The 11,697-nt window shown below is 34.6% G+C and overlaps 2 protein-coding genes across 2 annotated transcripts in view; one reads left to right on the top strand and one right to left on the bottom strand.

The window, feature by feature from the left end:
• rtcb (RNA 2',3'-cyclic phosphate and 5'-OH ligase) overlaps nucleotides 1–3,102 on the bottom strand; it is a 16,092-nt gene extending 12,990 nt beyond the window's left edge. The window contains exons 1-4 of the mRNA XM_016514774.1: nucleotides 2,930–3,102; nucleotides 2,613–2,691; nucleotides 957–1,024; nucleotides 772–871 (exon numbers count right to left, since the gene is read on the bottom strand). Of these exons, the coding sequence (XP_016370260.1) occupies nucleotides 772–871; nucleotides 957–1,024; nucleotides 2,613–2,691; nucleotides 2,930–3,022 (340 nt within the window). The 5' untranslated portion in view covers nucleotides 3,023–3,102. The remainder of the gene's footprint in view (nucleotides 1–771; nucleotides 872–956; nucleotides 1,025–2,612; nucleotides 2,692–2,929) is intronic.
• A 798-nt stretch (nucleotides 3,103–3,900) lies between these two features.
• On the top strand, nucleotides 3,901–11,355 carry LOC107710073 (F-box only protein 7-like). The gene is made up of 10 exons (XM_016514775.1): nucleotides 3,901–3,939; nucleotides 4,173–4,301; nucleotides 4,674–4,851; nucleotides 6,009–6,245; nucleotides 7,396–7,540; nucleotides 7,624–7,707; nucleotides 8,583–8,678; nucleotides 8,772–8,943; nucleotides 9,235–9,289; nucleotides 10,893–11,355. The coding sequence occupies exons 2-10, from the start codon at nucleotides 4,180–4,182 to the stop codon at nucleotides 11,184–11,186; spliced, it is 1,383 nt and encodes a 460-aa protein (XP_016370261.1). The 5' UTR covers nucleotides 3,901–3,939; nucleotides 4,173–4,179; the 3' UTR covers nucleotides 11,187–11,355.
• Nucleotides 11,356–11,697: the final 342 nt, after the last annotated feature.

The following is an 11,697-nucleotide window of genomic DNA, read 5'->3' as shown; positions in this document are numbered from 1 at the left end:
CAATCCACCTGTCACTCAAGTGGCCACGCCCTTAATTATGCAGAACTTTAAGGCTTAATATAATTTAAACGGATGAGTTATAAAAAAATTCACCCCCCTCACAGTTGTCATGAAGGGCAAAATTAGCTATATAGACCAAAATCAGGGTGTAAACATGTTTTTTTCTGCTGTAAAGTTGGGCATTTTAACATGGGGAGTCTATGGGATTGACTCCCTTTTGCAGCCAGCCTCTAGCGGCCAGTCGATGAATTACAGTTTAAGTCACTTCCGTGTTGGCTTCACGAGAGAGAGCGGGAGGCTGCCGCTTGGGCTGGAGAGACTGTGAAGCTGTTTCATTCGTGACAGATGACCACTGCTCTCTTTAGGTCAATGTCAATCGCACACGTCAAAGTTTGAGGAATGAAACAGACGAATCATTGTAATCTAGGAATAGAATCATGTTCGCGATCTTAAACGATCTGTTAAATTAAAGTGCTTTGTCATGTTGGCGGTGACGCCTCTCTTGCAACATGTTTAGCTATCACAGATATTATACACCGCTTTTTTTGGCTTCTGATCGCAAATGTAGCCAGACTTTGGAGCGCTTAGTTTAGCGAGCAAGGTCCTGGCAGATCGCTAGCTCCGGTCCTCACAGATGAAGAAGAAGAAAAAGGGGCATAGGAATCGATAGGCGGAATCGAAATTTTAATTTGACAACAATTATCCGATTCTGGAATCGGTATTCGATTTTCGATTCCCAGCCCTAATCGTGAACGCGGCTCGCTTGCGTACCGGGAGACACCACAGCCTCCGGGTCGTCCATGTCAAACGCAGCCATGTTTCCGATAGCAAAACCATATCCGGAGTGGACATCAGGTAAGCCGATGGAGCGCTGCGGAACAGATACAAATTAGAAAAACAGGAAGAAGCAACATGATGCGTTTCCTGTGACAACAAATCCTGATCATTTAACTCACATGTACGATTCCTGGCAAAGCGGCAACGTTTCCAATCTGCTTCATAGCAGGCAAGAAACCACCAAACCCTGTGAAAACAGCATCTTTCACTAATACTTTATATGCAATTTAAACAATTACAACTTTAGTCCGCTCAACTGATTTTGTGACGACGTTTTAATATTCTCAGAATTTCATGCATTAAAATGTTTTAATAATAACTATAGGGTGCATTGGTAAATATTGTTCTATTAGTGCATATAATGATGAAATACTCATTAAAATACAAAAATAAAATATTACAAAATTAATATTAAGTAATTAAATATATAATAATATTAAAAATATTGCAAAGTTAATATTAATTAAATATATATATAGTAATATTAAAAATATTACAAAGTTAATATTAAGTAATTAAATGTATAGTAATATTAAAAATATTGCAAAGTTAATATTAAGTAATTAAATGTATAGTAATATTAAAAATATTGCAAAGTTAATATTAAGTAATTAAATGTATAGTAATATTAAAAATATTACAAAGTTAATATTAAGTAATTAAATATATAGTAATATTAAAAATATTACAAAGTTAATATTAAGTAATTAAATATATAGTAATATTAAAAATATTACAAAGTTAATATTAAGTAATTAAATATATAGTAATATTAAAAATATTACAAAGTTAATATTAAGTAATTAAATATATAGTAATATTAAAAATATTACAAAGTTAATATTAAGTAATTAAATATATAGTAATTAAAATATAAATAAATATTTTTAATTAAAATATAAATAAAAAATTTTTGGGGGGGGGGAGAAACTAGTTTTTCTACTGCATTTTATTTCTTGCATTAAACATTTTGAATCTACGTGTTTATAAATAAAGGCTGTTGCAAAGTTAATTCAGAGCAGATACACGTGTATTGATTTAAACAATTACATTGTTAAATATCTCATGTTCCGTTATAAGAACTTGGACCTCGAGTCTGTAAGGTGTTTTATGGCTTTCAGCAGTGTGCATGTATGATTAAATATGAATATGACTGCCATGAGTGTGTGTGTCTGATATAGTAATTAAAATATAAATAAAAAATTTTTGGGGGGGGGGAGAAACTAGTTTTTCTACTGCATTTTATTTCTTGCATTAAACATTTTGAATCTACGTGTTTATAAATAAAGGCTGTTGCAAAGTTAATTCAGAGCAGATACACGTGTATTGATTTAAACAATTACATTGTTAAATATCTCATGTTCCCGTTATAAGAACTTGGACCTCGAGTCTGTAAGGTGTTTTATGGCTTTCAGCAGTGTGCATGTATGATTAAATATGAATATGACTGCCATGAGTGTGTGTGTCTGACTGATTATACAGCACAATCAGGAGTATTTCTCAATCATTTCTAAGCCATAAACCAAACCAACCATCGTTGTGTATTTCACAATGAGCCCTCAAGGTGATGAAAAACACAAATGAAATAAAACGGCTTGCTATAACAGAAGTATGATTTACAAAAAAGCCCTAATTTACTTATTTATTGACATAAAATATATATTTTTCCTTTTTTCCTTAACCTAACGTTCCATTCCAAAGATACATTGTTGTTGCCAAGGTGTTTGCACAAATTGTTCACTAAAAAAAACATCATAAATGTGCTGTAACTTCACCTCCACCGCGACAGGCGTTTCTCAGCTCCTCAAACATGAGTTTCTCCAGAGGATCATTCACATAGAAAACACCCTCCACCTGAAGACCAAAACAAACACAACATTTCACATTAAAACCACAATAACATGAGGCAGAATCTGATTTACAAACACATGACAGCTGAATAAAACCACTATTAATCAGCACAGAGACTGTACTACTACCCAAGCACTACTAATTTAGTTTTTTTTAATGTAGTGTTTGAATATTTCGGTTTATTAATGTTAATGCGTCACTGAAACACACCCGAAAGCGAGCACGTTTGCGGCGGATTTACCTGCATGTTCGGCACGAAGCCCTTCTTGATCCGCCAGCAGTTCTTGCGGATTTTATCCAGATACTGAAGCTCATCGTTATAAGTGCGACTCATTTTAAAATAGAATTAACAGACGAACTGTTGACAGCAAACTATCTTCACACTATCTTCTTCTTCTTCTTCTTTTTCTTCTTCTCTTGCTTTATACGCACGGGTTCGTTCGGGATCTTCGGCGCCACCTGCTGTTCGCACACATTACATCAAAAGAGGGCGCTGTTGTCAGCGAGTGCTATTTTATTAAATATTAGTAATTACGTTTATAGCGCAAAAACATGTCTAAAAAACGAAAACCGTCTGGATATTTTAATGGTTTAATTCCTGATATTTTTTTTTTGTCCGCCTGTTGGACAAATTCAGTTACAAAACGCATCAGCCTTTTCACTGCCCTCTTGTGGTGAAATATAGAATTGCATTGTATACGCAGCACTGTAACGAATACATAATTTGTCCAATATTACAAGCGCTTTATTGTCATTGTACTGGCCAGCGAGATTATTTTAATGCGCCACACGGTTATTGCAATTAATGTAGTAAATAGAGAAAATTAACAGAAATATACCCAAGTGGGATTAACAATTTAATTGTTAGGGATTTTTTTTTTTTTGTTGAAAGTTTCCGGAAATTTACCGGAAATTTTCCACCCCTTTGCAACCCTAATAAAGACATACTAGAGACAAATAATGAGTATACTAACAAAATAATTACTATTATTATTTAAACTGATGTTTCAATTATGCACCTAAATTAATTAATACAATTGCTCTGTACCGACCTACGACAGCTAAACACCTTTAAATAGTTGCTAGTTAATAAAATACAATACATTTTTATTATTTGACTGACAAATAATATTAAGCTGTAAAACTTCAAAACGTGTCAGATTTATGACGTAATTGCGGGACTTTTATTTTGGAAATCTCGCTCAGCTGTTTTTGTTTGGCTTCACTGCGTTACTTTGACTTGCGTGAAAGGTACGTTTGTTTTTGTTCCTTTTTTATTGAATACAAACATTCAGCAGAGGCTTTTCTTGATTAATTTGCAGTGGCCTAATAACGCTGAACTAAATGCAATAAATAACGCTGAACTATTGCTGTATAAGTAGAAGTAAAATGTTATTAAAGGTCTTTGCGGAGTGTCAGGGATGTCACGTGATTCGCTCCGAAGCGAAATGAAAGTGAATGTGAGCGGATCTGCTTTCATTCAGGTGCAGAATGAAGCTCAGGGTGAGAATCAACAGACAGACCCGCAGACTGGAGCTGGACGGACCAGAACCGACCCTGTCGGAGCTCAGTGCCCGGGTCAGAGACGCCCTGCTGCCTCAGTGCGGACTGGGGTGAGTTTGAGATGCTGCTGCTGCTCCTCTTGGTTGTGTGTGTGTGTGTCATATTACTAATCAAAAATTAAGTTTTGATATATTTACGGTAGGAAATTTACAAGATATCTTCATGGAACATGATCTTTACTTAATATCCTAATGATTTTTGGCATAAAAGAAAAATGTATAATTTTGACCCATACAATGTATTGTTGGCTATTGCTACAAATATACCCCAGCGACTTCAGACTGCTTTTGTGCTGCAGGGTCACAAATGTGGTATTAGTAGCTGGATTTTCCATATGGCTTTGGTTTGATCTGTAGTATTGCTCACACGTTAATTTCTGCCCATCTGAAGCAGCTCTCGTGTGTCTGTCTCTCTCTGCACAGATCTGATGTGGAGTTCAGTCTGTCTCTGAACGGGAAGGCGGTTCTGCTGGACACGGGACAGACGCTCTCCTCGTGTGGGGTTGTTTGTGGTGATATGATCGCTGTGATTTTGCCCCAGCAAACACAAACTGCCCCAGAAACCCCTGCTCTGACAAACACACCCACATCCAGCGAGGAGGTGAGCTCAGACCCAGAAATATGCAATTATAGTTTATTGCAACATAATTATTATAGTTTGTTAATTTTTGTTTCAGTTTAAGTTATTTTAGTACATCAAATTAAACTAAATGAAAATGAGAAAGTAGCTGGAATAAAAATAAGTTTAATTTTTACATTTTTAATGCTTATTTTATGCAATGTAATATTTTATGGTTTTAGTTAACTATAATAACCCCGATTTGATTACATTTTAAAAGATTAATTAAATTGTTAAAGTTTTGTGCATTCATTTGTTCACCACTATTTCTGATAATAAATTGTATTAAATCATAAAATACAGAATCCATAAAAATTTAAACGGCCAGTAGAGAATTTCTGAGGAAAAATACATTTCATAGGGCACTATTATTGGTAAAATTAATTAATTATTACATTTTTAAAAGTTTTATGAATTCATTTGATTATCATTGTTTTTTGTGTAATAAATTTGTATTAAATCACAAAACACAGAATATATAAAAAATAAAAAACGGAATTCCTGAAAACATATTAAATAGTATTATATGTTTAATTGGTTTGATAACTTTTTGATAATACATTTGTATTAAACATTAAATACAGAACCCAGAAAAATGTACACAGCACAATAAAAAAAACAATGTAATTTATTAAATAAAATGCATTTTATATTTCACTATTATTGTTAAAAATTATAATATTTATAAATTATTAAATTGCTAAAGATTTATGAATTACATTTACTACATCATTTTTGATCATTTAAATTTAATTAAAAAATTAATACAGTAATCACACAATTTGGTTCCATATGGCCCTAAAACTGCACTGCTAGCATTATATTATAAGCAACAAGAACCAAAGAAAAGAAACTGAAATGAGCCTGATGCCGTGAGTCAGCATGTTTGTGTGTGTTTGTGAGTGTGTGTGTTTGTGAGTGCGAGTGTGTGTGTGCGTGCGTGCGTGTGTGAGTGCGTGTGTGTGAGAGTGTGCGTGTGCGAGTGTGCGTGTGTGCGCGTGTGCGAGTGTGTGTGCGCGTGTGCGAGTGTGTGTTTGTGAGAGTGTGTGCGGTGTGTGTGCGTGTGTGTGTGTGTGCGTGTGTGCGTGACAGAGAGAGAGAGAGTCCTCAAAGCAGCTTTTGTCTTTGTCTTGTCTCAGGCTGAGCCCGGCGGTGGCGGTGGAGCAGACAGCAGCAGTGTGAGGGATTCTGGGATGGAGGAGTGGATGGAGGATGAGGAGGGTGTGTCTCCGCCGCTGCTGTGCTGTGAGACGGAGGATGGAGTGATTCCTCACACGCTGGAGCGCCTGCTGAACTCGTCCAGCTGCAGAAACCCGTCCGACTGTCTGATGCTGGCGCTGCATCTACTGCTGCTGGAGACCGGCTTCCTGCCACAGGTCAGAGTTCACGCCATGACCTCTGCTGACCCTCACACACTCCATTCATGTTATTAATTAACAGAATTAATGCTCTTACTTTGGTTTTGATACTGCAGGCCAACAAACAAATCTGTACATTTTTAGAGATTATCATAATCATAACAGAGATTTTAATTCAAATTAACAACCAAATAATTGATGAATCATTGACATACAGATATTTAAAATATACTTCAAATTTTGCAGTGTAAATATGAATTTTACAAAAATATATAACTTAACTGTAATTGTAGTTTCATCCATTCATACATTTATAAAAAAGCGTTTTAATAGATTAATGTTTGGTATTATTAATGTAATAGTGTATAATAATAATACAGAATTTTTTTTATCCCCAAGAAAACTGTTGTTAAAATTTGATCAATTCAGTTGTTAAAGTTTTATGAATTCAACTGATTAGACATTATTTTTGATTATTAAAATGTAATTAAAAAATTAGAACAACACAGAATATGAATTTTACAGAAAAATATTCTTAATTGTAGTTTTATCCATTTATAAATGTTAATAGCATTTAAATTGATTAATGTTTGCTATTATTATTGTATTATTATTGTGTATATAGAAAATACAGCAAGAACTCTATAGGATTGAATATTAAAATGTAATTTAAAAATTAGAATGAAAAGCACAGAATTTGGGAATGAATAAAACAGATTTCATACGGCCCTAAAACTGGCATGAATTAATAATCAACAATAACAAAACAAAACAAAAGAAACTGAAATGACAAGCTTTTTGTTTTTGTTTAATGGATTGAACAACATTTCCAGCATTTCTTCTGACTTTGCACTTTACATTAAAATTATAACTTTATAATACTATGTGAACTTACACATAAAGTTGACTTTAATGCATGCATGCGATATTAATTACCAAATTCTAATAAAATGTGTGTAAAACACAGGTGTTTTTAACTGTTTTTAAGTTTGAACGTATCAACATATTAACAGTCTGAGAGTCATATTAAAATCAAAAAAAGATAAATAATCAAAAATTAATCGATCATCAATTAATCATTCACATCCCTGATCTGAATATCCAAACGATGACACACTTTTATACATAATTGCTCACAGAGTCTCACATTGGTTATTCTCTCTCTCAGGGTTGTAATGTGAACTCGGGCGAGATGCCGATTGGCTGGCAGGCAGCAGGGGGCGTGTTCAGAGTTCAGTATTCCCACCCACTTCTGGAGAGCAGCCTGGTGTCAGCGGTCGCCGTGACGATGGGCCAAACGCTCGTCATTAATGGTGTGTTAATCTGCACACGGCAGCTGTTATTAGTCTTCCTTCCTTCATTTGATTTGATTAATTGATTATTTGTTGTGAAACAGCTGTTCTTAAGATGGACAAGACTGTGGAGAATTCACGCAAGCTGGTGCTGAAACCAGACGATTATGTGACCGCTGATTGGGCAGGTAATTTTAGATATGTATCGCATATTATATTTACATTGCATGAGTATGAGTGAACTGTATTACCTACAGTATATTAATCACAGAAAATAATGCTGATCCTCAAAGTCATGATGAAATGGAAGTAGAGACATATATTTTCTTCCGTATTGTGATTAATAAAAACTATAGAGAAATATACATACACAAATAAGTAAAACTTTAAAATTAAAGTGAAAATTGAAAATATAAAAATATACTATTACAGTTTTTGTTAATATTTTTTATCAATAGATACTGAAATAACACTCATGTGAACACAACTTATATTAATAGTTATATTAATAAAAAAGTACATTTCTAAAAACTATATGTGACCCTGAAGCACAAAACCAGTCATAAGGGTTTCAATTGTTCAAAATTGAGATTTATACATTATCTGAAAGCTGAATAAATAAGCTTTCCATTGATGTATGGTTTGTTATGATAGGACAATATTTGGCTGAGATACAACTATTTGAAAATCTGGAATCTGAGGGTGCAAAAAAATCTAAATATTGAGAAAATCATCTTTAAAGTTGTTCAAATGAAGTTCTTAGCAATGCATATTACTAATCAAAAATTAAGTTTTGATATATTTACGGTAGGAGATTTACAAAATATCTTCATGGAACATGATCTTTACTTAATATCCTAATGATTTTTGGCATAAAAGAAAAATCTATAATTTTGACCCATACAATGTATTGTTGGCTATTGCTACAAATATACCCCAGCGACTTAACACTGCTTTTGTGCTCCAGGGTCACATTTGTTCTTTTCTATAGTAATTGTCCAGATCTCACATCCTCTGTAGTTTTCATGCTGAGCACTTCAGCAGGTTTTGTGTGTTTCTGCAGGTGGCTGCGCAGGCGTCGTCTACACAGACTTACGCAGACTGTCTCGTCTCTTTAAAGATCAGCTGGTGTATCCGCTCATGGCCGCCGCCAGACAGGGTGATCATCATGATTATTGCTCTCTCTCAGTGCTAGCATCACGTGTGTCATACAGAGGGTTTACTGAGAGTGTGTGTGTGTGTGTGTGTGCAGCGCTGGGTCTGCCGGCTCTCTTCGGTCTGGCTGTTCTTCCTCCTGAGCTGCTGTTGCGTGTTTTACGGCTCCTGGATGTCGTCTCTCTCGTCTCGCTGTCGGCTGTGTGCCGAGACCTGAATGTCGCTACCCATGATCCTTCACTCTGGAGACACCTGCTGCCAGACAGGGAGATTATTACGATTCCTCTCTCAGTGCTAATGCCACACGCAGTATTTAATGAGTGTGTGTGTGTGTGTGCAGCGCTGGGTCTGCCGGCTCTCTTCGGTCTGGCTGTTCTTCCTCCTGAGCTGCTGTTGCGTGTGTTGCGGCTGCTGGACGTCGTCTCTCTCGTCTCGCTGTCGGCCGTGTGCCGAGACCTGACCGTCGCTACCCATGATCCTTCACTCTGGACACACACACACACACACACATCAGACAGTGTGTGTACCGATGAAGTGTAAGTAATGTGAGTGCTGTGTTGTTTTGCAGTGTGTTTTCCTGCAGGAAATCAACACAGAGACACTGACTGGAAGGAGGTAACCAAATCGAACAAATCAATAGCACTTTAGTATTCAATTTAGCTATATGCAATTATAAAATTATGAATAATTGCCTTTTTGAAGTATCTATTTTTCTTATAATTGATTTCTCGCTGAGCCATGACAAAATCTAAATTATTATATATTTTGTTTATTTAAAATTAAATTATAATGCTTATAAATGCATTAAAAAATGTGTTTTTTAAAAAATCTGTGATTTTTATAATGCAAAAATGTAGCAATTAATAAAAACCAAATTGAAACTAATAATACAGAGAAATGAATGTTGATAAATAGATAAGTCAATAATAGATAAATAGCAATTATTAAATTAACCAGATTGAACAAATTTTTTATAATTATGAATTTGTATTATGAATTATTAAATTATTTAGAATTGCATTTTTAATATATCCATTTTTCTTATAGTTGATTTCTTACTGAGCCATGAATCGGCACACAATCTAAAATTAAAAAATTAAATAATCAAGTTGATAAATAGATGAGAATCTGTAATTATATTCCATTTTATAATGGAAAAATATAAGAATTAATAAAAACCTAAATTAAACTGATAATACCAAGGAAATATGATCGTGGTGATAAATAGATAAGAGTAAAAATGTAGCAATTATTAAATAAAACTGAACAAATTTATGATAATATTCAATTTAGCAATTGATTTATTTTTTATATACGATATGAAATTATTAATAATTGTTTTATATATATCTACTGCTTTTTCCATTATTATCATTTATTTCATTGTTTTTGCCCCCTACAATTATCATTTATTTAAAATGAAATAATCATTCTGATCAATAGGTAATAATTTGTGATTTTATAATGTTACCATTTATTAAAATATATAAATTTTATATTAATACATTAATGGTTGATATTCTAATAATGATATTATTATTATTAATAAAAAACAAACTGAAACTGTTACTTTAGATGCAGTTATAAAACGCTAATAATTTGTGACCCTGGAGCACAAAAGCAGTGTTAAGTCGCTGGGGTATATTTGTAGCAATAGCCAACAATACATTGTATGGGTCAAAATTATACATTTTTCTTTTATGCCAAAAATCATTAGGATATTAAGTAAAGATCATGTTCCATGAAGATATTTTGTAAATCTCCTACTGTAAATATATCAAAACTTAATTTTTGATTAGTAATATGCATTGCTAAGAACTTCATTTGAACAACTTTAAAGATGATTTTCTCAATTTTTTATTTATTTTTTTTGCATTTTCCAGATTTTTCTAGATTCCAGATTTTCAAATAGTTGTATCTCGGCCAAACATTGTCCTATCCTAACAAACCATACATCAATGGAAAGCTTATTTATTCAGCTTTCAGATGATGCATACATCTCAATTTAAAAAAATTGACACTTATGACTGGTTTTGTGCTCCAGGGTCACATTTGTGATGATAACTAATTGAATGAAGCAATTTCAATTTTTGTATTACCTATTATTGACAAACTAAATGGAATATTATATTATCTTATTTTAACATAATGCAATTCTAAACTCCTAAACAAACAATAAAGTAAACGGTTGTAAATTCTAAACTCTTTTTGCCCTCAGCTTTACAGAAAGAAGTTTAAGCAGAGGAAGGAGAATGAGCGCCGGGGCAGATGCCGCTTTTTCCCGTCCCATGTGCCCCCAATTTTCCCGCTCACCCCCGTCCCGTCCGCTCCGCTTCCCTTTCCTCTCTACCCTCCCGGCATCATCGGCGGAGATTATGACCAGGCGCCCGTCATCCTGCCCCGCCCACGCTTCGACCCCATTGGCCCACTCCCCGGTCATCTGCCAGGATTGGGCGTTCCGATTGGCCGACGGAGCCTGAGGCCGGCAGACATCAGGAGAGGTTTCATCTGAACTTCAGCACTTGAAATGCTTCTTTTTCCAAACAGATAGAGGGCACACGATTTTGATGGTCTTATTTTTTTGTTCTCTGCTAATTAAAGCATTCCTGGGACGTTCAGACCGACAAACACAACGCGAATATTCATTAAAGGGGTCATCGGATGCCCATTTTCCACAAGTTGATATGTGATGACAGTCACTCAGGGCGGGTCTAAGGTAAGATGCCAGTCCAGTCTGTGCTGAAACGCTACTGTCAATCAAACTATCGTGGGAGGGGCCTGTCTGTGTGACGTCACACAGACAGGCATCTGAGATCGGCTCGATTTGAGAAAGAGATAAAGATTTTAGTAGATTAAAAAAAAAACACTGGGTGGATTTTTATCATTATAGGGTGGTTGTGTACACACACTGCCAACACATTTCAGTTCAAACAACTTGTAAAAGTGCATGTAGCATCCGATGACCCCTTTAAAGGAATAATTCACCCAAAAATGAAGACATTATAAATGATGCATTAGAGCAA

This window comes from Sinocyclocheilus rhinocerous, unplaced genomic scaffold (genome assembly GCF_001515625.1).
Source record: "Sinocyclocheilus rhinocerous isolate Xijiao unplaced genomic scaffold, SAMN03320098_v1.1 scaffold1589, whole genome shotgun sequence".
Taxonomy (NCBI): Eukaryota; Metazoa; Chordata; class Actinopteri; order Cypriniformes; family Cyprinidae; genus Sinocyclocheilus; species Sinocyclocheilus rhinocerous.
The sequence above is the reverse complement of the archived record's forward strand: the minus strand, read 5'-3'. Positions and strand labels throughout refer to the sequence as shown.